This window comes from Canis lupus, chromosome 11 (assembly GCF_003254725.2).
Source record: "Canis lupus dingo isolate Sandy chromosome 11, ASM325472v2, whole genome shotgun sequence".
NCBI classification, from domain to species: domain Eukaryota; kingdom Metazoa; phylum Chordata; class Mammalia; order Carnivora; family Canidae; genus Canis; species Canis lupus.
In genome coordinates this window covers 49591202-49615856 of record NC_064253.1, presented here as the reverse complement: position 1 = coordinate 49615856, position 24655 = coordinate 49591202, and the positions used below count along the sequence as shown (strand labels likewise).

General features: G+C 39.9%; 1 protein-coding gene and 1 long non-coding RNA gene across 2 annotated transcripts; one reads left to right on the top strand and one right to left on the bottom strand.

Moving 5' to 3' along the window:
* The first annotated feature begins 604 nt into the window (after positions 1-604).
* On the top strand, positions 605-22189 carry SMU1 (SMU1 DNA replication regulator and spliceosomal factor). The gene is made up of 12 exons (XM_025432905.3): positions 605-769; positions 5007-5217; positions 7176-7328; positions 8561-8671; positions 10866-10994; positions 12633-12752; positions 14265-14381; positions 15312-15439; positions 15920-16046; positions 18017-18184; positions 20469-20621; positions 21693-22189. The coding sequence occupies exons 1-12, from the start codon at positions 744-746 to the stop codon at positions 21789-21791; spliced, it is 1542 nt and encodes a 513-aa protein (XP_025288690.1). The 5' UTR covers positions 605-743; the 3' UTR covers positions 21792-22189.
* On the bottom strand, positions 4433-20472 carry LOC112650188 (uncharacterized). Its single transcript, XR_003130017.3, has 2 exons — positions 19775-20472; positions 4433-12735 (listed from the first exon to the last, which is right to left on the bottom strand). It is a non-coding gene; the product is annotated as an uncharacterized LOC112650188 (long non-coding RNA).
* Positions 22190-24655: the final 2466 nt, after the last annotated feature.

Below are 24655 nucleotides of genomic sequence, written 5' to 3'. Positions count from 1 at the left end.
GGCAATACTTTAAAAACTAGCCTTTACGAAATTCATTGACATCCCTACCTTTCATTTGTCCCTATTAACTTCGTAATGTATGAAGTCTATAAAAAGCAGTCTCAAACCTCCCTTTGAACATTTCCATTTGGTTTGTTTTTCTAATAACCTTACCTTTGCAGTGAAACTCTTCTCAACTAAATACTTAGCTGGAAATGCTAGAAGCTACTTTAGCTCTTTTCCGGGAAGTGGGTCTGCAAATCCCATCTACGTCTCAAACTTTTCGTAATTAGACCGATTAAACTGTCTCGGCTGCAGAGTCTTATTATTCTCTTAAATCTTTCTATTTCTTCTCAATTGACTCTTCCTGCAAATGTCGGCTAGGGTTCCAGTGGTTTCGAATGTATTAATCTCGCAGTCAGGTATGGTAAATCCAACCCTATCTTTAAACCTAGCAATTAATTGAATTAAATGAAGGCAACATTTCCAAACCAGCGCTCCTAAGCAGTTTAGCCACGGGGAGGACCGGGAAGAAGGCTGTCCCCGGAGCGGGCGGGGCAGGCGCGCAGACTCAGATCGCGAACGGCCGCTCGAGGCTCCGCCCCTCACGCACTCCACGCCCCTCGGTCGTACACGCCGTCTCCGGAGCGCACGTCGGACGTCGAGCGGAAGTGACGTAAGGCGGCCGCCGGAGGTGTAGTCGGTGCGCTGCGCGGCTGGGCCTCGGAGTGGACTGGTTGGTACCCCCGTGAGAAGATATCGCTATGTCCATCGAAATCGAGTCCTCGGAGTGAGTGCTGCGGCGCGGAAGTTCGCACAGCGCGGGGGGCGGGGAGGTGAAGGGTGTGGGGTGGAAGAGGCTCGGGGGAGGCGTCGGAGAGCCTCGGGAGTGGAGGGGCATTCCCTTGCCCTCAAAGAAACATCTTGGATCTGGCTACCTCGGAGGCGGGTCCTCTAGAAAGTAGCGGGCGAGAAGCCCAAAACCCCATGGGAGACTGCACGGGGCTAGAGGGAAGGATAGGGCTTGAAGAGTTGAGTTCTAGCCATCGCCGACTCCTGGCGTGTTCTGTGACGGGTCAAGTTGCCCATCCATTCTGGACTCCAGCCTAATTAATTACCTGCGCAGGAGAGCTTGGGTTCTAAGCTGCCTTCTCTCCCAGCTCTCACTTAAACAGTGTGGCTCGTTTCCTCGGTGCTTAGCCCCTTTGCTTTCCTTTGCCCAGCACTTACCCAGTATTGTCACTGCCTTTCTGCCCACCCTACTGGCCGGTGTAGGCGCCCAGGAGCTCCTTTTGTTTATGGTCCCAGTGCTTAGCACTCCGTAGAGGCTCAGTTACTGCCTTTGGAATGAATGAACAATTAGCTGTTTTATCACGCTCTATCTGGCGCTGAATTTTGATTGGGCAGTGAGTTCTCTGTAGCTACAAAGGAGAAACAATTTAAAGATTGGGCCAGAAGAGTGATCGACTTGGAGGGGAGGCCGACTAATGAGTGACTGAAGAAGGTCCTTAGTGAACCCTTTCAGTACTCCACCCTCTACCTTGCCCTTGCCAACATTTAATAATTGAACCAGGAGACATAACATTTATGTCCTGAATGTAAAAAAGGGAGAGGACTTGTCCTGGAGACCTGCCACAAGGGAAAGAGAGGTTTATTCATCCAACAAATATTGAAGTCTACTATGACCCGGAGGATGTAATGAACAAAACAGAAATCCTTGCTTTTATAGGCCAATGTGGATTGGAGAGGGCTGACAACAGACAAAAACAGTAAGTAGAAGATGAGACTTAACAGTTGGTAGTAAGTGTTGAGAAAAATAAAGCAAAGGAGTAATAGTGCTGTCAACTAAGACAGAGTCAGGGCAGGAGTTGGAAAGGATTCCATGCTTTGGGGTCTAATAGCAGACACCAACCAGTCTCCCATCCTTGGGCTGTTGCATGGGTTGTTTGTTTAAGACTTTATTTTTAAGGGGCACCTGGGTGATTCAGTGGTTAAGTGTCTGCCTTCAGCTCAGGTTGTCATCCCAGTGTCCTGGGATTGAGTCCCTCATCAGGCTCCCCATAGGGAGCCTACTTCTCCCTCTGCCTGTGTCTCCGCCTCTCTGTGTGTGTGTGTCTCATGAATAAATAAAATCTTTAAAGAAAAAGATTTTATTTTTTTATTTTTAATTTTTTAAAAGATTTTATTTATTTATTCATGAGAGACACACACAGAGAGAGGCGGAGACACAGGCAGAGGGAGAAGCAGGCTCCATGCAAGGAGCCTGATGTGGGACTGGAGCCCGATGTGGGACTCCATCCCAGGACTCCAGGATCACGCCCTGGGCTGAAGGCAGGTGCTAAATTACTGAGCCACCCAGGGATCCCCAAAAGATTTTATTTTTAAGCAATTGCTACACGCAATTTGGTGCTTGAACCCACAACCCTGAGATCAAGAGCTACACACTATACTGACTGAACCAGCCAGGCGCCCCTGCAATGTTTTTATTATCAATAGTATCTACTGTTTACGGAGTATTTTCTCTGCTAGTCATGCCATAAACAGTATAGTCATCCTTTTCTTCAACCCTACAGAGTAGGTATTTTTCTTAACAGATGTGGAAACAGGCACAGAGATGTTAATGGACTTGCCCAAGGTCACAGTAAGTGCAACTCTGATTCAAATCCCAGCCAATCTCCAAAGCTTTTAGGTCTTTATGTATTACAGTTGACCCCTAAGGATCATGGGTTTGGTCTCCCTATCTGAGGATTTTTTTTATAGTGTACTGTAAGTGTATGTTCTCTTCCTTATGATTTTCTTTCTTCTAGCTTACTTTATTGTTAGGATGCAATATATAGTACACATAACATACAGAATATATGTTAATTGACTGTTTATGTTATCAGTAAGGCTTCTAGTCAACAGCAGGCTTTTAACATTTAAGCTTTAGGGGAATCAAAAGTTAAACGCAGATTTTTGACTGTAGGGGGAGGTCAGTGCCCCTAACCTACGTTGTTCAAGAGTCAACTGTATATTGTGTTTGAAGAAAGTAAATTTGATTTGAGGTGTGTCAAATGTGAGACCTTTACAGGGACAGTGTCTTTTTGGAGAGTGCAAATAGAAGTATGCTAAGAAAGACAGTAATTACTAGAATAGCAGGGATCTAAGGCTGAGTATCTTTTAAAGGGACCATGAGAGAAAAGACTGCATGCAAGTAGCAGTAAAGTTTCCTTCTGCAGGAGTTTTTAAGAAGAGAGTGTTTGCTTTCCTGTCTGGGATGTGCTCAAGAGCCATGTTGTCAGTTCGAGCCTTCAATTCTCCATTTATCTCTGTTACTTGGTCAAATCTTCATCTGTAAGATGGACATTATAGTAATACCTAGCTCATAGCATTGTTTTCAGGAATAAATGAATCAATATGCCTAAATACTTAAGACAGTACCCAATATAGTAAATGCATAATAAATAATAAACTTTGTTTATTGTTTTATGTTTATTATTTCTCCCTGATAGAGGGAATTTTTTTTTTTTTTTTTCCTGATAGAGGGAATTGACTAAATTCCAATCTGCCCTTCCAACCAGGGCAGCCTGACCCTCTATACTCCTGCTGTTCGTAGCAATACAGTATGAGGGGCACCTGGGTGGCTCAATGGGTTAAGCGTTTAACTGTTGATTTCGGCTCAGGTCATGATCTCAGGGTTGTGAGATCAAGCCCCACGTTAGGCTCTGCACTGAGTGTGAGCCTACTTAAGATTTTCTCTTTCCCTCTCCTCTGCCCCTCCCCCCAAAAAGAAAAAAAAGAAATACAGTGTGAGCCACATACGTACTTTTTTTTTTTTTTAATATTTTTTTTCAATTTTTATTTATTTATGATAGTCACAGAGAGAGAGAGAGAGGCAGAGACACAGGCAGAGGGAGAAGCAGGCTCCATGCACCGGGAGCCCGACGTGGGATTCGATCCCGGGTCTCCAGGATCGCGCTCTGGGCCAAAGGCAGGCGCCAAACCGCTGCGCCACCCAGGGATCCCATACGTACTTTTAAAGAAGGAAAACAGTGTATTATAGCATTGTACAGTGAAGTTTTATAGTCTATATGAACAGATTTTTCACTAGATTCCTTATTAAGCCCAAGATCAAGAAGTTTTAACTATAAATAACTATATTTAACTATAAATCACTTAAAAGTTTTCTGTTACATGTTGAAAGTAGTTGCTTCTTTTCTCCATATTTGGAAATCATCTGGCTTCTCTCTTCCTTGGGAAAGTGAATCCACAATGTTTTTATTTCACTTGTCCTGAAAATCTGGTAATAAAGGCAGTGGGCCGGTGTTGCTTTGTTTTGGTTTTATACATGGTATAGTTCTACTTATTCAACAAATCCCTATTAAGAAAATCTCAATTCATATTTTTTGATTGTCATTTAAAAAAAATAGACCAAATCATCCTATAAGCATTTCAAGTATATTGTGTCAATAACTGTAGTAGGTTTAAATATTTCACACAAGTGAACAACAATGGGAGTACCTGAATGGCTCAAGTCGGTTAAGCTCAAGTCATGATCTCAGGGTCGAGCCCTGCATCAATTCTCCCTTCCCTCTCCCTCTGCCCCTTCCCACACATTCATGCTTGCTCTCCATCTAAAATAAACCAATCTTTTAAAAAGTGTTCAGCAATATAATCATACAAATTGAAAAAGAAACTTGGCATAATAAAAAGATCTTGGGACTTGGAAGTAGGAGAGTCACCTTGATACCAGCTCCCTTTCTAGATGACTGTAACACACTGGGCAAATTATATCCCCTTTTTGAACTCCAGTTCTTGAATTTTGAGATGGAAGTAGGACTGGATGATCCTCAAAAGTCTCTTGTAACTTGAGATTCTGTGATTTCTGGAAAGTTTACTTAACGTGATAAAGAAATGGAAAGCAAATAGTGAAAGGAGGATGGCCGAATAAAATATGAATAAGAATAAGCTGTGGTGGGCGGCTTTATTTTGTGGACTTTTTGGTGAGTGAGGATTCCTGAGCTAGATGACTTGCTTTCTTTTTTCAGTGTGATCCGTCTCATCATGCAGTATCTGAAGGAGAACAGTTTACATCGGGCATTAGCCACCTTACAGGAAGAGACTACTGTGTCTCTGAATACCGTGGACAGCATTGAGAGTTTTGTAGCTGACATTAATAGTGGCCATTGGGATACTGTTTTACAGGCTATACAGTCTCTGAAATTGCCAGATAAAACCCTCATCGATCTCTATGAACAGGTAAGAGTGGAGGTGATGCTGGTTTATTGGTTTATTGTGGGCCACCTCACTGGGAAGCATCAGTGAACATTCCTTGAATGCTCTGGGGGATTGTAATAGCCCTGAAAACTTATACTGTCAAGGCTTGAGTGCTACTTTTATCTTTTTTTCCTCTTTTTTTTTTTTGAAAAGCCAAGATTTTCCCAAGTTAAAATTATTTTTTAAGTGATCATTAAACAAACTGTTCTGGGACGCCTAGGTGGCTCAGTGGTCGAGCGTCTGCCTTTGGCTCAGGATCTGATCCTGGGCTCCTGGGATGGAATCCCACATCAGGCTCCCAGTAGGCAGCCTGCTTCTCCCTCTGTCTATGTCTCTGCCTCTCTCTCTGTCTCTCTCATGAATAAATAAATAAAATCTCTAAACAAAAACAAAACAAATTGTTCTGAAACCAGTTAGTGTATTACAATTCAGTTCCAGCACTAACCACCCAGAGTTAGTGTGGACCTTGCAAGCTAAAGGCTCAGTCCTCCACAAGGTAGCCTTTACTTCAGATGCAGGCTGCCCTTTTTGCAGGTCTCAGGCCACACATACTTCTGACCAAGTGGCTGCATATCTGAGGTTGCCCATGACCCTTTCAGAATGTATAATTCACTGGAATGAAACACAGAATTCAGCAAAGTGCTATATTTGTGATTACAGTGTTATTATCAAGAATACAAATCAGAACTAGTCAAATGAAGGGACATATAAAGGTGAAGTTTAGGAGGGTCCTGAGTCCAGAGCTTCTAATGCTCTGATTCCCTATGGAATCAGAGCATCTCTCTCACCTGGCTTATTAATGTGTTTACCAACCAGGAAGCTCCATTGGGGTTTTTATTGGGGTTTCTTTCAGTCTCCCGCTCTACCACTCCTTGGAGGTTAGGGTGGCTCAAAACCTCAACCTTCTAATAGGATTGGTCTTTCTGGCAACCAGCCTTTTCCATGAGCTGTCTTCATAGCACAAACTCAGATGTGATGCAAGGCTCATTAATAATGAATATATTCCTATCATTAGGGAAATTCCAAGGTTTTTAGAAGCTCCTTGCCAGGAAACCAGGACAGAAATCATACAAATTCGTTATTATACACTTGTATGATAACAGAATGGGCTTGCTAGAAATAGGAATATAGTGTTGTTTGAAATAAAAATAGGATAGTTGGTCTGTTTATTTACAATCCACATGAGTTCAGTAATTCCCCAAAGAAAATTTTGGGGGGAATCCCTGGGTGGCGCAGCGGTTTGGCGCCTGCCTTTGGCCCAGGGCGCGATCCTGGAGACCCGGGATCGAATCCCACGTCGGGCTCCCGGTGCATGGAGCCTGCTTCTCCCTCTGCCTGTGTCTCTGCCTCCCTCCCTCTCTCTCTCTCTCTCTCTCTCACTGTGTGCCTATCATAAATAAATAAAAAAAATTAAAAAAAAAAAAAAAGAAAATTTTGTTAACTGGAGAAAGGTTTCTCTGGAGCCCATGGAAATATTCTCATCTTTAATTTTCTTGGGTTTTGTATTCTAAACAGGGAGCCTGAGGTGAGAGGAGATGGGTAGATAAAAATGAAGAACAGAAGTTGAAAGATTGAATTTACCAGGGCACTGGGGTGGCTCAGTCGGTTAAGTGTCTGACTTTAGCTCAGGTCATAATCTCAGTGTCATGAGATCAAATTCTGCATCAGGTTCTGCTGCTCAGCAGGGAGTCTGCTTCTCCCTCTTCCTCTCCCTTCCCCGCCACTTGCTCTCTTTCTCTTTCAAATAAGATCTTAAAAAAAAAAATTGAAGTTACCATTTATAATTGCTTTATTTGTCCACCTGAAAATGCTAGGGAAAAGAGGAAGGAGCATTTCCTAATATTGGAAATCATGTTTGGAGGCCATTTCTGAATCAGAAATTGTACTGAAAGAGTACTAAGAGAATGCATTGAAACAGACATTTTCTTTCAATTATCCAGGTTGTTCTAGAATTGATAGAGTTGCGTGAATTGGGGGCCGCCAGGTCACTCCTGAGACAGACTGACCCCATGATCATGTTAAAACAAACACAGCCAGAACGGTATATTCATTTGGAGAACCTCTTGGCCAGGTCTTATTTTGATCCTCGTGAGGTATGACAAGAAACTTGTTAACTTTAAAAACATGCAATAATGTAATCTGCTTTTTACCATTTTATTGGATACTGTTTGTGACTTTGCTTTAATTTTTGAGAATGTTACTTTACTGTTTATGTATGTTGATTGAAATTTACATATGCAGGGATGCCTGGGTGGCTCAAGGGTTGAGGTTTGCCTTCAGCTCAGGGCGTGGTCCTGGATCCTGGAGTTCCAGGATGGAGTCCCACGTTGGGTTCCCTGCATGGAGCCTGCTTCTCCCCCCATGTCTCTGGCTCTCTATCTCTCTGTGTCTCTCATGAATTAAAAAAAAAAAAAATAATAATAAAAAAACTTAAAAAAAAAAGAAATTTATATATGCTAAAGAGAATAATCTTGTTCAGTATTCTTGAGTTTTTGAAGGTCTTCCTTTCCTTGCACACCACATTTTAGAGGGTTGTATGTTGATTACTAAAGAAACAAAAAAATTTACTCTGATGTAATTTCCATTTTAGCCCAAGTACTTATTTGACCCTGAAGTGCTCATATATCCTGACTACTCATATATTTAGTGTGCATTTGTGTCCCTTGGCCCTGCAAGTGCAGTTTTCTCCCAACTTTCTTAGTTCTTATAAAGCTCCTGCTTTTGTCTCAGCTTACTGGTAGAGTGTGGTGACTTAATAATCTTTTCTTCTTTCCAAATCTTATTATATGTATAGTTTCATTATTTCTCACCCAGCCCTTTATTAGTCTAAATAGGAGGGAAAATAATTTAATAGGTCCTAGGTAATGATGGAAAGTTAAGGTAAACTCACAGAAACCGTGAGGCTAAAGGAAAGAAATTTAGATTACCATGACAGGATTCAAGTTAGAGGTGGTGAAGAACTTCTGGGCTGGGAGTCATTGGGCCCAAATAAATTACCAAAGAATTACTAAAAGAATCATTATTTCTGCAGATTTTTCAAAAAACTAGAGAAACAACTCTGGCTTTGATGTGGTTTACTTGGACCCTTTCAGAAATAACAGTATGGATTGGCTGACCTCAGTTCTTTCCCAGCTCTTTGAAATGCAAGTGGGGAGAGTTGGGAAGTTGTTTTAATGGATTAATATGACTAATCCCTTTTTTAGCCAGGTATTTCTTTTTATGTTTTTAAAAAATGTTTCTGCTTGATGATTATTGTTGTATTTAAATAGGCACACTCATACCCTGTAGCTGTTTCTTAGAAATGATGCTATTCCTTCTTTTTCAGGCATACCCAGATGGAAGTAGCAAAGAGAAGAGAAGAGCAGCTATTGCCCAGGCCTTAGCTGGGGAAGTCAGTGTGGTGCCTCCATCTCGTCTCATGGCATTGCTGGGGCAGGTAATTAAAGTCTGTGGAACTGAAATTACCCTGCACTCCTGGTACTGTTTCCTGTATATAAACTATGTACAGGCTAAATAAATCAGACATCTTTAGAGTTGGGAATACCTGTAGAGCTGCTTGTACCAACACCTGTGGCATGCCGCCCTCATCTTTCCTGGGAGAAGCAGTATAGATTAGTGGTTAGTAACATAAGCTCTAGAATTAGTTAGAATTATGATCACCATAGAATATATTATTCCATCTGGGATGGCTTGAGGGTATTGTTGATCATTTTGCCAGGACACTGTCACGGCAAATTGGAAGAAATGTTTACTGTTTTTAGAAGCCAAGATCTCTCACTTACCAACTGATGTGGTCTTTGGCACATTACCTAACTTTGCTGGACTTCTTAATTTTTTATTTTTTTAAAGATTTTATTTATTTATTCATGAGAGACACAGAGAGGCAGAGACATAGAGGGAGAAGCAGGCTTCCCATGGGGAGCCTGTTGTGGGACTTATCTCAGGACCCTGGGATCATGACCTGAGCCAAAGGTAGATGCTCAACCACTCAGCCACCCAAGTGCCCTGAACTTTTTTTTTTTTTTTAAGTTATTTCCACACCCAGTGTGGGGCTCAGACTCCTGACCTTGAAATCAAAAGTCACATGCTCCACTGACTCAGTCAGCCATGTGCTTCCCTAACTTTTCTGATCCCATTTACTCATAGTGATATAGTTGGGATTGAATGAGAAAACACATTTAAAGCATTTCCTGAATTGTCTGGCGCTTTTTTTTTTCAGTTAAAAAAATTTTTTTTTTTTTTGGCCTGGCACCTTGTAAATCCTAAGTAAATGATAGCTGCTGATGGTGTGTGTGTGTGTGTGTGTGTGTGTGTGTTTTAAATAGTACTAGTAGTATTACTAGCATTGTTAACTGAAAACTAGAGTAATAGATTTTTATAAATAGCACAGGGTACAAATGATTAATAGAGATATAAATAGCCTCTTTGCAGTAAATCTGGGGCACTTACTTTAGAATGAGGGGAAAAGCTCAGATCAGATTCACCTCATTTTATACAGCATAATTTCAGATGGATTGAAAGTTACGTCAGAAAGTAGACAAACCAGAAATAATGTATCAAACCTTTTGATAAGGAAGGACTTCCTGTAATTAGGGAGTAAGCACCAAAGGAAAGATCAACAAATTTAATCACTTAAAAGTTTAACTAAAGAAACCTATTAAGCTATAATCAAAAATAGGCAGATTGGAAAAGCATTCTTTTTGGCAATCATAAATAACAAATACCTGATCACATTAAAAGCTCACAGATTGATAGGAAAAATAAGAAAAATACAATAGATAGATAAGTGCGCAGAGAACATAAATAAAGAGTAAACAGAAGAGGAAATAAATTGGGAATCGGACTAAGATTTGGCAAATGATCTAGCCTAGGACCATCAGTCTCCAAAATCCATGATTTTTCCATTCCCCAAATGTAGTCATAAAGAGTGTTGAATTTGAAACCTTTTGAGAAAACCGTTTGGCAATATATATCAAGAACCTTAACCATTCTTAATTCTTTTTTGGATTCAATAATCCTTCTAGGGATCTATTCTAAGTGAGTATTACCCTCTAAATAGAAAAAGCCTTATGTTCAGAAGTATTTGTTGTGGCATAATTTAGCCATGTGGAAAATTGGTCACAGTGTGACTGTCCATTAATATATTAATTAAACTGTTAAATATTTACCAGGTAGGGTATATTTTACAGTCAGTGAAATGATAGTTATGTTATTGCATGATTTGATGATAGGTGAAAATAGAATATAAAATTTTATATAGAGGATAGTTATAGGTATGTTAATTAATAAACATGCTAGAAGGTATACATAAAATGGTAACTAACAGTGGCTGTATTTGGCTGTTGGAACTATGGGAGATTTTTGTTTTCCACATTTTGTTTATAATAAAAGTCAAACCTATAAAAAAAATAGATATGGAAACATGGACCTGTTGGCTCTCAGAGTTCCCTTCCACCCTGAGATCAGATCAGCCTGTGTTCCTGAGATACAGAGAGTCGCACAGAGTATGTTGTTTTTGGATGGTCAAAGATGTTTGGATGTTAACCTGATCCTTTTGGGCTTGGCTTTGAGCAGTTAGGTCCAGATCTTAAAAGCACCAAGTAGATCACTGGACATTTCTTTTCTCATAGGCACTGAAGTGGCAGCAGCACCAGGGGTTGCTTCCTCCTGGCATGACCATAGATTTGTTCCGAGGCAAAGCAGCTGTCAAAGATGTGGAAGAAGAAAAGTTTCCTACACAACTGAGCAGGCATATTAAGGTAGGATCCTTAGATGCTCAGCCATTTGGTAATCATTTGTCAAGGACTCTATGTGCTTGCTCAACCACGCCATGTGCCAGGATGGGAGAACTCATTCTCCAGCTCTGACAACATTCAGGGTTGCCGCTGGGGTCCTCTTGGGGTCTGGCAGTGGCACACTTCAGATGCTTATCCAAGTGAACATAAATTTGGCAGCTGGCCCATCATGTGTCCTTGTACTTCTCCCAGAAGGCCCTCCTTTAGAAGAATGGTTAGCTCTTTGGTTAAGCCTGGAGCTAAGTATGAACTTTCTGTGTATTTGTCCTGTTCAACATAGGTGTTTTTTGCCTGCTACATGTCCAGCAAAGTACCAGGCTTGTGTGGTGTTTGAGAAAAATAATTTTATCATTTCATGGCTGGTTCTTGTTTGTTCGTTTATTTCTTTTTAAATTGTTTTAATCTGAGACTTTTTTAGGAAAAAGCACAATCAAGTAATTGCTTTAGTTCCCAGAATTACAAACATATTTGCTACTTCAGCATCTTCTTTATATTAGTTTCTCTCTGGGTTTGTGCTCTTACTGAATATATGGATTTTGAAATATTTCATATTCTTCAAATCTTGGACTTTGGCTTAGAGCTTTGAATTTATCTTTTCTGGATTATATGTTTTGATTCACATGTAAAGATATTTCTGAGTGGCACTATTGTTTACCTAACTGAAGCCTTGAGACAAATAGAAATGCATTATAATTAGGCTGCCAGGCTAAGATTTTTTTCTTTTTTTTCTTTTAAGATTTTTATTTATTTATTTGAGAGAGGGAGAGTGCAAGAGAGCAGAAGATGGAGGAAGTAGGAACAGAGAGGGAGCAGTGGACCCCCCCTTCACCCCCCCAAGCAGGGAGCCTGACTCAGGGCTCAACCCCAGGACCACAGAGATCATGACCTGAGCTGAAAGCAGACACTTGACTGACTGAGCCACCCAGGCGCCCCAAGATTTTGTTTTATAAACACTTCCTTTTCTGGCATTTAAAGTGAAATTCATAGTACAGCTTTTCTCCGTTCTCATTTGTCTAACGTTCTGTGGTTTTCATCTGTTATTGGGAACATCACTGCTGGTAAATGCTCAGGATACCTCTCCTAGGCAAATATTCTGTCGCCTTGAATTAGTTCCAGAGTTAGTCAGCCACACATTATCACTTGATTAAATAAAGGTCATGAAAAGAAACAGAATGGAAAATTTGTTTACAAAATAGTATAGGAAAACATACATTTATTTTGAAAAAATGAATTTTTTTCCTCTAGATGTAAAACATATTGAGTGTGAAAGTCATACTAATAGTGGCTGCCTCAAGTAAAAACTTATTATTTTATAGGATTATTTGTTCCAAGTCCTGTGCTAAAGTAGTTCTTTCACATTACTTTGGGAATACCAACTTCACATTAAAAACCCTAGTTTCAACTGAGAGCCCAGACCTAAAACTGGTCAGAGAAAATATATCCATTGTCTCTGTTTCTAGATACAGAAATACTTCTCAATATTCTGTAATAAAGGCTTGCTGTGACCTTTACTAGGGCAGGATTTCTCAAAAGGTTAAAATGGAAATTGATTTAAGGTCAGTAGATAAAAATGCATCTGTTTCATTGTTTCATTTGAAACAGTTTGGTCAGAAATCACATGTGGAGTGTGCTCGATTTTCTCCAGATGGTCAGTATTTGGTCACTGGGTCTGTTGATGGATTCATTGAAGTCTGGAACTTTACAACTGGAAAAATCAGAAAGGTAAAGTATTTAAAATATATCAACTTTTCTAGTAGAGTTATCTATTTTTTGTTTTTAAATATAAAAACAAAATATAAATTTACAATATAAATTTATTTTTTAAATGAGTAATATATACATCTGATAGAACAGTTTTTTGAAAGAGAATATTTATTTGAGAGCGTGAGGGAGAGCTCGAACATGAGAAAGGGAAGGGGCAGAGGGAGACAGAGAGAGAGAAGCAGTCTTCCCACTGAACGCAGAGCCAGGGGCAGGGCTCCATCCCAGGACCTGAGATCTTGACTTGAGCTGAAGTCAGATACTTACCTGACTGAGCCACCCAAGTGCCTCATCTGATACAACATTTTGTAAAATAGAAAAGTTACTCATTAAAAGAGTCTTGCCTCCCCTACTCTTGTCCCTCAGTTGGTTAATTCTGTTCCTTGGTCCCACCAGGGTTATCAGTTGCTTATGTAACCTTCTGGAATTTCTAGGCATATATAAGCAATTACTTACTATTTCTAATCTAATGTAATTGTGATACTAATTGTGTGTTTCTCTCATTATAAATGAAATTGATTATCTTTTTATATGTGAAAAGCCACCAATAATTCCTGTTTTGTGAAGTCTTCATATCCTTTACCTATTTTTCTTTTGGATTCGTATTTTTAGGAACAGTTTGAGGAAATCAGTATTTGTATATGTATTGCAAATATTTTTCAATTTTGATTGTTGTCTTTTGACTTTGCTCATCATTTTGTTTTATAGAGTTAAATTTTTTTGTATAATTACCTTTATCCATCTTTTTCTTCAACTTCTATTGCTTTCATGTTTCATTTTATGTTTACTTTTTGATTCATTGGAATTTGTTTAGAAGGATGAAGTTGGTGTAGATTCAACTTAATTTTTTTCCTAAATAGGTATTTATTGACTATCCACTGATTTAAAATACAGTCTTTGTCATAGAAATACTAACTTCTACTCCATGGGTAGTGAATTCATGAGTGGTTTTCATTTTCTACTACATATATTTCCTTATAGTTTGCTTTTTTTTTTTTTTAAACCATGACCCTTAGGAAAAAATAAAGGTACTCTGTTTTGAACAATAAGGAATGATAAAAGAAACATCACAATTAAGTAGATTAGTCAATACATAGTTTTAGGAAAAAGGAGGTAACAATTTGGAAAAAGACATTGGTTTTTCACATCATATCCCTAAAATAAATTCAGATACATAAAAAACTTACAATGTGAAGTTGTAGGGGAATTTTGCATAGAAAAAAGATCAGGAACCAAAAGATTAGAGTGTTAGATCAGAATTGTTTACAATATTAATAATCATTAATACAATAATACTATAATTATTCTCAGCACTATCAGTTCATTAGGAACACATGTTCATGTCACTAGTATTTGCCTTCGATATTTAGAGTAGGCACAGTCCATTATTCTGCTTGTAGTGAGTTTGTAGAGATCTGGTGTAACTGGGAGTTTTGTGTTATTTTGGTAACTGCCTATCTTTGTTTCCTTTAGGATCTTAAATACCAGGCCCAGGATAACTTTATGATGATGGATGATGCTGTTCTCTGCATGTGTTTTAGCAGAGATACAGAAATGTTAGCAACTGGGGCTCAAGATGGAAAAATCAAGGTATTTATTAGTGGCAAAAACTTTTATATGTAGACATTTTGAGACTTCTGCAGTGGGGTAGTGTTCTACATGTGATAGCTTAATAACAGCTATTCTTTGTTGAACATCCACTTTATGCTAATTTACTGTTTCTTGTTTAATTCTAATAACTCTGCCTAGGGAGGTCCAATAATCAGTTTAAGGTCACACAGTTGTAAGTGATAGATTGGGACTTCAACTCAGATCTGCTCATCATGCCCTTTCTGTTTTCTACCCTGGCTCACCTTCTTTTTTTTTTTTTTTAATTTATTTTTTATTGGTGTTCAATTTACTAACATACAGAATAACCCCCAGTGCCCGTCACCCATTCACTCCCACCCCCCTGCCCTTCTCCCCTTCTACCACCCCTAGTTCGTTTCCCAGAGTTAGCAGTCTTTACGTTCTGTCTCCCTTTCTGATATTTCCCACACATTTCTTCTCCCTTCCCTTCTATTCCCTTTCACTATTATTTATATTCCCCAAATGAATGAGAACATATAATGTTTGTCCTTCTCCGACTGACTTACTTCACTCAGCGTAATACCCTCCAGTGGCTCACCTTCTCTGATGTGTTTTACTTTGAGTTTTTTTAGGGAATGGAAGAGTCTGCAGTTGATTACCTGTGGTTTGTATTTAATTGCTGGTAAAACACCCTGCGCTAGATAAAATATAGAAATGGTCTCTGCTAAGTGAACTTCGAGTCTAAATTTTTGTTTTAATAATTTATAAGGAAAGAGGTTTTAAGTTTCAGAGGGTTCCGTTATTGCACTACGTGAAGCAGCCATAGCCAGCTGTTAGCATGCATTTTTAATACTGTTTTAGTGCATCATTGAGCACTGCATCTTGCTTGGTTGGTCCTGCAGGCTACAGTGGGACACTATTTACAAGTTTTTATTATTTTTTTTAATAAAGGTATGGAAGATTCAGAGTGGACAATGTTTAAGGAGATTTGAAAGGGCTCACAGTAAAGGTGTCACCTGTCTAAGCTTTTCTAAGGATAGCAGTCAGATCCTTAGTGCCTCTTTTGACCAGACAATTAGGTAAGTAAGAGTCCCCAAACTCCCTCACTTGGGTTTGCTGTGATGAAGCACTCGAGGGAGATACTAATGATTCCTTATGCTTTAACCAAGATGGTGTTATATGGAGAGTATGTGGAGACCTCATTATTTTGTTCATTTGAGTCCACCCAGAAGAGAGACTAGAAAGGGATTATAGCAGTGCCTCATGTTTCTCAAAGTGCGATATTTTTGGACCGGCCTGCATTAAAAGCACCATGGAGGACACATTACAATATAGCCAAGCCTAGAAGTCTGTCTCTGAGCAGAAGCCTATGGGCCAAGCTTTTGGTTTGGTTTTGTTTGACTTAATGAAAATTATACTGCGTATGTAATTGCATAGTCCTCTTTCTTCACCTGATATTATAATTTGAACTTCTGTAATTCATTGAAAGTATATTCAACATTTGGTCCCAGTTGTAGTCTATAGAATATTAACTGTTCGTTTTCTTTTGTTTGTGATAGAATTCACGGGTTAAAATCTGGGAAAACACTGAAGGAATTTCGTGGCCATTCCTCCTTTGTTAATGAAGCAACTTTTACACAAGATGGACATTATATTATTAGTGCATCCTCTGATGGCACTGTAAAGGTTAAGTATTTGATACTGGTTTATTTTGGGGTTTCTATTTTTTGTCCTTTGAAGAATTTTCAGTGGTGATAATGGTGATGATTGTGGTGGAGTAAACTTCTTTATTAGCTGTTTTAGCTGTAAATGAGGGGAGTCTGAGACATAATAATAACTCTCTGGTGAATCCTTATTGAAAGGTGTTGGATTTCACACTTACATAATCAGAACAGACTTTATCACCTGTAGGAAAAGAGGAAGGGTGTAGAGGCCTATACTTGTCTTCCCCTCATTTATAGTGGTTAAATTCTGTCTTGATATAGATATGTTTCACCCACAATAGTCAAGTTTACAAAGGGCTTAGTGGCCAGATAAATAGATCTCTTTTTTGTTGTATAGTCTCACCCCACCCTTGACCCCCCACATTTAGGGGCCTTTTGAACAGCATTTAGAGAGGGGTAGGAGAGGTGTAGAGTAGAACTAAGCCCTCTCTCAGATACTCACTGTTCTCAGCTATCGGGGAGAGTATCAGATCTTTAGCATCTTAAGAGATTTAGTTATTTTAATAGCAGGCCTCATTTCCTAGAAGAGATGAGAAATCCAAATAGAAAATGGCTGGAGATCTTTGAGATCTCCATTTATATTCTGGACCTGCTTTTAAATTGCCTTATGTAAGTGTGTAGTTGTGGCAGAAGCCGTAAGCATTTTAACACAAATGCCTAAAAGACTACCGTCTGATATTGCTTGTTCTCACTTGGGAATTGAACCAGGAACCTGAGGTAGGAGAGTCTTTCTCAGGATGGATGGGGAGATCCACAGTGCTCTTAGTACTTTAGTCATGGGATTTGCCCTTTGTGCTTTGTATATGTGTCTTACAACCTGTAAAATGCCAATAGGAGGTGGCTTGTCTGTCTTGCTTAGTTTTGTGGTTTTTCCTTTAGTTCTTCTTCAGCAAGTCAGGTATAACGTCTCATAGACTTTTTGGACGGAAAATGCTGGGTGCCTTAGAACTCTTCATCACTGAAAAGTTCATTTTTCTACTAGGCAGTTGGGCTTTAGAGAGGAGATTTGGGCAGATGAGAACAGTATTTATTAGGAAATAAATACTGGGGCATTAGTGAGGCAGTTATTTCCTCCTGTTACAGATATTCAACATCCATTTCGTAAGAAGCTCGGTTGAAAGCACAAAGGAAACAACAGTCTATGCCTTTGAGGCTTTTGTGTGTGTGTGTGTGTGTGTGTGTGTGTGTGTGTAGTATATTTATTTATATATATATATATATAAAGTGAATGGTGTCCAGACAGTGTCATCCATGCAAGATTTGGTCCATTCCTTCTTTAAGCACATCTCTGATTTCAGTTAATTGTGAAGTCTGATTTAACCCTATCAGTTCATAACAGCCCAGAAGGGCAAGGTGAAAAGCATTAGGGAGATTTTGGGCTGGGAGAGGTAATACATGTGGCCAAGAGTGACTTCATAGATCCCTTTGTATGTATCGACACTGTGGCTTCTGTACAGTGGTTCAAGCTGTACATTGGAATCATTTGTGGAGCTTTTTAAAAATGGACATGCCTATGCCCCCTCTCAGAGCTATCAAATCAGAATCTCAGGATAGAGTCCCAAGCATATAATTCTAAAAAAGCCTATATATTATTTTGATGTCCAGATAAGGGTGGCTTTCTGGTTGACCGTAGCAGTGTTGATACATAGCAAATTTTAAAGATACATAGCTCATTAGGAAAATTTTGAAAGAGATCATAGATTTTAAAAGGTTTTATTATATAGCTTTGTGACTTGTTGATACTAATTAATCAGCAACCATGCTGAGTGCTTACTTTGTATATGCAAAGCTAGGTATTTGATACGACTAATGAAGCTTTTTTTCTGAGTCAGTGTTATTCATTTTTAGTTATCAAATGTTCATTTTTTAAACCCAAAACTTTGAAATTCTTATACCCCAAAAATGTTTATGCCTTAAATTTTTGTGTCATAGATCTGGAATATGAAGACCACAGAATGTTCAAATACCTTTAAATCCCTGGGCAGCACTGCAGGGACAGATATCACTGTCAACAGTGTGATCCTGCTTCCTAAAAACCCAGAGCACTTTGTGGTGTGCAACAGATCAAATACCGTGGTCATCATGAACATGCAGGGGCAGGTGAGTGCTCAGAAAGTGCGTTTGCACAGATCTTGCAGGCCATTCCTAAATTATGTCTTTGTTCTGGCCCTTCCCGTAACCAAATATGGATTCATCACTCCAAAAACCTTATGTAGTTGACCCTTGAACAATATAGGGGTTAAGGGCATTGATGCCCTGCACAGTAATCTGCATATTACTTTTGACTCCTCCTAAAACTTAACAGCCTACTGTTGACAAACAGCCTACTGTTGACTAGAAGCCTTACTGATAACATAAACAATTAACATGTATTTTGTATGTGTATTATATACTGTATTTTTTTTAAGATTTTATTTATTTATTCATGAGAGACACAGAGGGGGCAGAGACATACGCAGAGGGAGAAACAGGCTCCCTGTGGGGAGCCTGATGCAGGACTTGATCCCAAGACCCTGAGATCATGCCCTGAGCCAAAGGCAGATGCTTAACCGCTGAGCCATCCAGGCATCCCTATATATTGTATTCTTACAATAAAGTAAGCTTAGAGAAAAGGTAAATAAGAAAAACATAAGGGGGGCACCTGGGTAGCTCAGTCGGTTAAGTGTCTGCCTTTAGCTCAGGTCATGATCCTGGGATCAAGTCAAAGATTTATTTGTCAGAGAGAAAGCATGAGCAGGGGGAGGGGCAGAGGGGGAGAGAGAAGCAGGCTCCCCACTGAGCAGGGAGCCTGATGCAGGACCCTGGGATCAAGACCTGAGCCAAAGGCAGATGCTTAATCAACTGAGACACCCAAGCATCCCCATACTGTTTCTAAAAATCTGTGGGTTGCTGGATCAGTCAGAAGAGCATGTGACTTTCTTGGGGTTGTGAGTTTGAGTCCCATGCTGGGTGTAGAGATTATTTAAAAAAAAGTATTAAATTAAAAAATCTGTGTGTAAGTGGACATGTGCAGTTCAGACCTGTGTTGTAGGTAACAAACCCTGAGTTAAGGGAGCTATGGTATGTGGATTACTAACTTAGGACATCTCCTAGTTACCACACCATCTAAGAGGAGAACTCTCATAGAAGGGCAACAGTGTCTTCGTGATGTATATTTGTAGTCAGGATGCCTGCATGGTTCCCAAGAAACCTCACTTTTGTAGCACCAGGGACATTAGGAGTGTCAAGGGAATGTGTTGCGGTGCTACTAAAATGTTGGCTTGAGCCCTTGGGGATCCTGCTGAGCATGGAGAAGTGCCAGGACCTTGTGTCTGGAACCATCTCCATTCCGTTAGTCCTTATCACTGATAAATTTGTAGTTTAGAACCAATGGTCGAGGGGCACCTAGCTGGCTTGGCTAGAAGAGCAATGTGATTCTTGATCTCAGGGTGTAGAGATTAAATAGACAGACTGACTGAACTAAGTAAACTGACGGACAAAAAGAGCCCACGGTTGAGCTGGCTGCTCTATTCTGTCCACTGGGCCCCTGCACAACAGCTGTAGTTGCCTACTTCATAGTTTTCTGCTGGTACAGGATGAAGAGTCCCTGTGTGCACACCCTTTCCCTGATAACATCTTATAGAACCATTGTACAGTTATCAAGAACCAGGAAATTGACATTGATACAATACTATTAATTCAAATACTAACCTTATGTGGATTTCACTAATCTTTACAACATTTTGAGGCAACAAGTTCTATGAAATTTTCTCCGACGTATAAATTTTTGTAACTGCTACCACAATCAGGATACAGAACTGTTTCACTATCCCCAAGGGAGCTCCCTCATGCTACACCTTTATAGGCAAACCTTCTCCCCAACCCTAGCAACCTTTGATCTGCTTTCCATTATTTTGTCATTTTGAGAATGGTGTAAAAATGGAATCATATGGTATGTAACTTTTTGAGATTGGTTTCTCTCAGCTTGATTTATGATGATGTGGTGTGTAAAATAGAACAAGTAAGGTCTTGGAGACAGTTCCATCTTGCATGAGGAAAGCATCATTCTGTTAGAGGAAACAGTGGAGTATTAGCCCACAAAGCATTGAGAACCGGTAGTATATCGATTTAGAATTTGGGTGGTAATGAATTTGCTTCAGGGTAAAATGATTTGAGTAAAAAAGGATTGGTAAGTTGGGATATATGATTAAGTTTAGATAGCTTATCCATTGAATATTTCACAGGCAAGAGGATTTCAGTAGTGAGTGTAATTGGTGATCTAATTCTAAATGTCAATAAACCAAAATGCAAAATAACAATGTAAAGATGTTAAGACTGCTGCTTTAGAATCGGTCTAATCCAGATGTTTTTTTTTTTTTGCCTCGGGTATTATGGTACGATCTAGATTGTCAGAAGCTTCAGCTCTGGTAAGAGAGAAGGTGGTGATTTCGTTTGCTGTGCCCTATCTCCCCGTGGTGAATGGATCTACTGCGTAGGGGAGGACTTTGTGCTCTACTGTTTTAGCACAGTCACTGGCAAACTGGAGAGAACCTTGACAGTGAGTATTACAGATTTGAGGCCATCTAAAGAAATTTCATTCATACTTGTGTCTTTCTGAACGCTGAGGTAAACCGTCTCCAGACTGCTGTGTGAACCTTCATATAGAAAATATAAAATGATATCATCAAATAAAATAAAGGGCCCATAAATAATGGTATGGAATTACCTCCTCTCAGGAAAAGTGATCCTTCAGTGAGCAGCTCAGCCTTAAGTGACTAGGAGGGTATAGGTAAGGCAGAGAATAAGAAAGGGAACATGCCTGTCCAGCTAGTTAGATTAGCTATACCCCCCCAAAAAGCCACAAATACAGCTTATTTCTTGCTGTGCCACAATGTGATAGGAGATGGTCTTCCTCCATCTTCTAGTTGTGTCATTTGGAATATGTGGCCTCTAAGATTTCAGGAGGAGATAAACTAGCTGAGGGCTATACTAGATGTTTTTGAGACTCACATCTGGAAGTGGCTTATATTACTTTGTTCCTCATTCTTTTTTAGTTAGAATTCAGTCACATGTCTGACTGAATGCAAGGAGGGAAAGGGAAAACATAGTTTTCTGTGGCCCAGGAAGAAGTGAGAATGTAAACATATAAAAAATTGCATACATGCCCATGTTAGAAAATCATCTCTTGGTCTCAGCTGGTTCTTGAGGTAGTTTTGGTGCACCTGCCCTATCAGAACTCCATACAGATCTCAGAGGAGCCTAGCTGAGGGATCTAGAAAATACAAGTTCACTAAGCTGATGATATTCTTTAGTCTTATTAGCCTCTGTCTTGGCCTAGAATTTACAAAACTTACGAACTTTACAAAAATGATGGTAAACAGGATCAGCTGTAATGTGAAAGTGATTTGGGACAAAGCATTATTCACACATTGTAAAAAACAGTACAGAAAATGTGAACCAGCAGTGTGATAGCCTCACTTTTTATTTAGCCCTCTTCGAGGTTCCTTTAAAGTTTGATTTCTTTGGTGAGAAGTGGAAGCTTCATTCCTCCTTCCCACAGCTCTGGAGGCTTCTTCAGTGTGATTTATATAGATCTATATCCTCTAACCCAGTGCTTTACTTTTCCCAGGTTCACGAGAAGGATGTGATTGGTATTGCACATCACCCTCATCAAAACCTGATTGCTACCTACAGTGAAGATGGACTCCTAAAACTCTGGAAACCCTAATTTCCACTTTTCTTTTAAAACTTGCTTGAGAGCATGTACTTAAGTGAAGGCATATTCATGTATTGCTTTTTTTTTTTTTTTTTAAGCTACCTTTTTCTAAGCAACTGAGTTAGGCACAAGAATAATTTTGTGGAAATTCATGTTCAAGTAGCAGTTACCCTTTTTTATATATTTTTAAGGTATTCATTTATCTGTTTCTAATTGGGGCACTTAATGTAGTCTTCTACCTGAAGGGTGAAACACTGCTGTTTCTAGAAAAAAACTGTACTTTGATTTGAAATGGTGATTTAAAAAGTACCTCCTGCAGTAAAACCGGTGAATAAGTAGTAATTATCCCACATTCAGTAGCTCTCTGCTGTTCTGTTTTTTAGATATTAATAAACTTTACACCTTTTGGAGGCTTTGTTTTTAAATGTAAATAAGTGCTCTTCTAGTTAATGTATTTTACTTAGGATCAGGTGAAGAGGGTAGGGCATCCATTCCTGTCTAGAACGCTAGATTGAATGTAAAAAGGTCAGGGGTTGCATAGAATCTCATTTTACTGTCCTCACCATCCACTCACTCTTCTTAGCTGTGCCTTCCTTCCTGTGTGTTCTGGCTCCAGACACTATCCTCTCCATTTTCTGGGTTGAACTAGCGGCAGGATCCATCATGAGGATTCAGTTTTGGCATCTCAGAGTTTGGCATTGAAAATGTGCTACTGTTCTGAAGGAAATTTGAAAAGGACCTGGGATTTAGGGAAGTCTTTTTTTGCTCTATGCATCCTTACCAGTTAAAAAGGTAAAAGCCAACAAAATTCTTCAGTACTTTGCACATGGGTGTCTTTTGTTTCAACCGAAGACATATTCATTGATACATGTTGGTGATGTCGATGTTGAAGGTGCTGTGCAGGGATCATTTCAAGAAAAGTGAGACCTTTTGTGCCTCTTTTTAATTTTAGCATTTATTAGGTACAAACTAACGGGGAAAGTTTTTAAAAAGTTTGTTATAATTTACTTTGATTGAAATAATAGCCTGATCCTTTGCCTGGCACAATAATGTTCAGTATTGGTGGACTTAAGCCTTGGCAGCACTAAGAAACCACTCTTTCCCAATCATACTCCCAAACATTTTTTCCTTTTGCCATGAAACCCGCAACTTTCTTGGGGAGCCTGTGTGGCTCAGTTGAGCATCTGACTCTTGATTTCAGCGCAGGTCATGATCTCAAGGTCGTGGGTTTGAGCCCCATGTCAGGTTCTGTGTTGAACATGGATACGGATTTAGATTCCCTCTCCCTCTGCCCCCCCCCCTGCTCATGCAGACCCATGCCCCCCTCTCCCCTCCCCACCCTCTAAAATAAAACCTGCAGCTTTTTGAAAGAATGTCGTTTTCTGCCATTTGAGAGCTGAATATAGCCATGAATCCATAAATTCATATGAATGAATCTCCCATCCCAGTGAAACAGTTTTCACATAAAGGTGGAAAGAAGAAACGGCTCATTCTAAAATTCCTTAGGAAAGTTAAAGAAATTGCAACAGGTAGTTGAGCAGTACTGCTAAAATAAAGTAGGCCAAAATGGAGTCTCTTGTGCTAAGCCCCACATCAGCAAACCCCAGCTGCAGTTTCAGCCTGTCCCAGCACTGTAACCTGTAACCAGTGATGTTACCTAACTCAGCATTTAGGAGGTAGTCTGCCTGATAGGCCCCGACTGTCCCCCAAAGGAAGGTAACCTTGCCTGAAACAAACCACTCTGTTGGGAGAGTTCCTTCTCCCACTCCCTTTAAGTCTATAAAAGCCTTTCATTATGTGCAGCTCTTCAGAGCTCCTTTCTGTTAGATGGGATGTTGCTGGATTCACTAACCGTTGAATAAAGTGAATTTTTCAGTTGAATTTTAACAGTATTTCCTTTGTGCTCACAATGAACAAGAACCTAAGCAAATGTTCATTTATTCCTTTTAGGAATTTTTATCAAACATCTGTTTCTGTACCTAGTGCTAAGGATGGCTTAAAAATGTTACTGTCATAGAATAGCAAAGAAATTCAAGTTAAATGGAGTACTTAAGGGGCACCTGGGTGGCTCAGTAGGTTAAGCATCTGCCTTTGGCTCAGGTCATGATCTCAGGGCCCTACGATCGGATCAGACCCAAGTCAAGCTCCCTGCTTGGAGGAGAGTCTGCTGCTACCTCTCCGCTGCTTATGCGCTCTCAGATAAATCTTAAAAAACAAGAAAACAGTATTTAAGACTAGGATGAAAAAAATCTTGGGAGTTATTATTTTGGCCTTAATTAGCCCTTCTGAGTTAGGGAAGCCTTCCTGGAGGGTTGACCATAAAAAGACAGCTTGGTGGTCCACGTTAGCAGGAGCCTTTCCAGTCTCTGCAGTGTAGTCTAGCAACAAGGCATTGCTGGACAAATGGTAGTTGTCTTGGGAGACCAGGTGAAGAGGCCTGGATTGGGAGCCATCGAGTAGGTATTTTTTAATAATAATTGCTTGTGTAGCAAACACAGTTTAAAACAAATGAATCTTGTGCCTTTCCCAGGTAACCCCTTGTGCAATGGTCTACAACTTTTGTTACAAACCTTACGAGTATGTGCACTTACTCTACACCTAGCTCTTATGGGGGCGGGAGCCCGGGATTGAGGCCAAGGGGAGAGAAGAGCCAACCAGGCTCCTTGACTCCATGAACCAGCACCACAGTCCAGCAGCTGAGGGCCTCGGGCCCTCTAGGCAGACAGTGGGGTCTCTGTACCTTGCCCCAGGTCCGGTTTTGTGAAATTGAGCAGTGCTGGAACTGGCCTGCATCCTCGGTTAGGGAGCCCTTTACCTTCACCTTCACCTGCTGGAGCCAATAGTCAGGGGCTGGGCTGCTTTTCACTTTATGAAGA

Excerpts from the sequence above, each read along its gene's own strand:
- SMU1 (XM_025432905.3), top strand. The coding sequence starts at position 744 with ATGTCCATCGAAATCGAGTCCTCGGA. Across the intron at positions 10,995-12,632 it reads AACTGAGCAGGCATATTAAG|TTTGGTCAGAAATCACATGT; the intron begins GTAGGATCCTTA and ends CATTTGAAACAG. Across the intron at positions 12,753-14,264 it reads CAACTGGAAAAATCAGAAAG|GATCTTAAATACCAGGCCCA; the intron begins GTAAAGTATTTA and ends TGTTTCCTTTAG.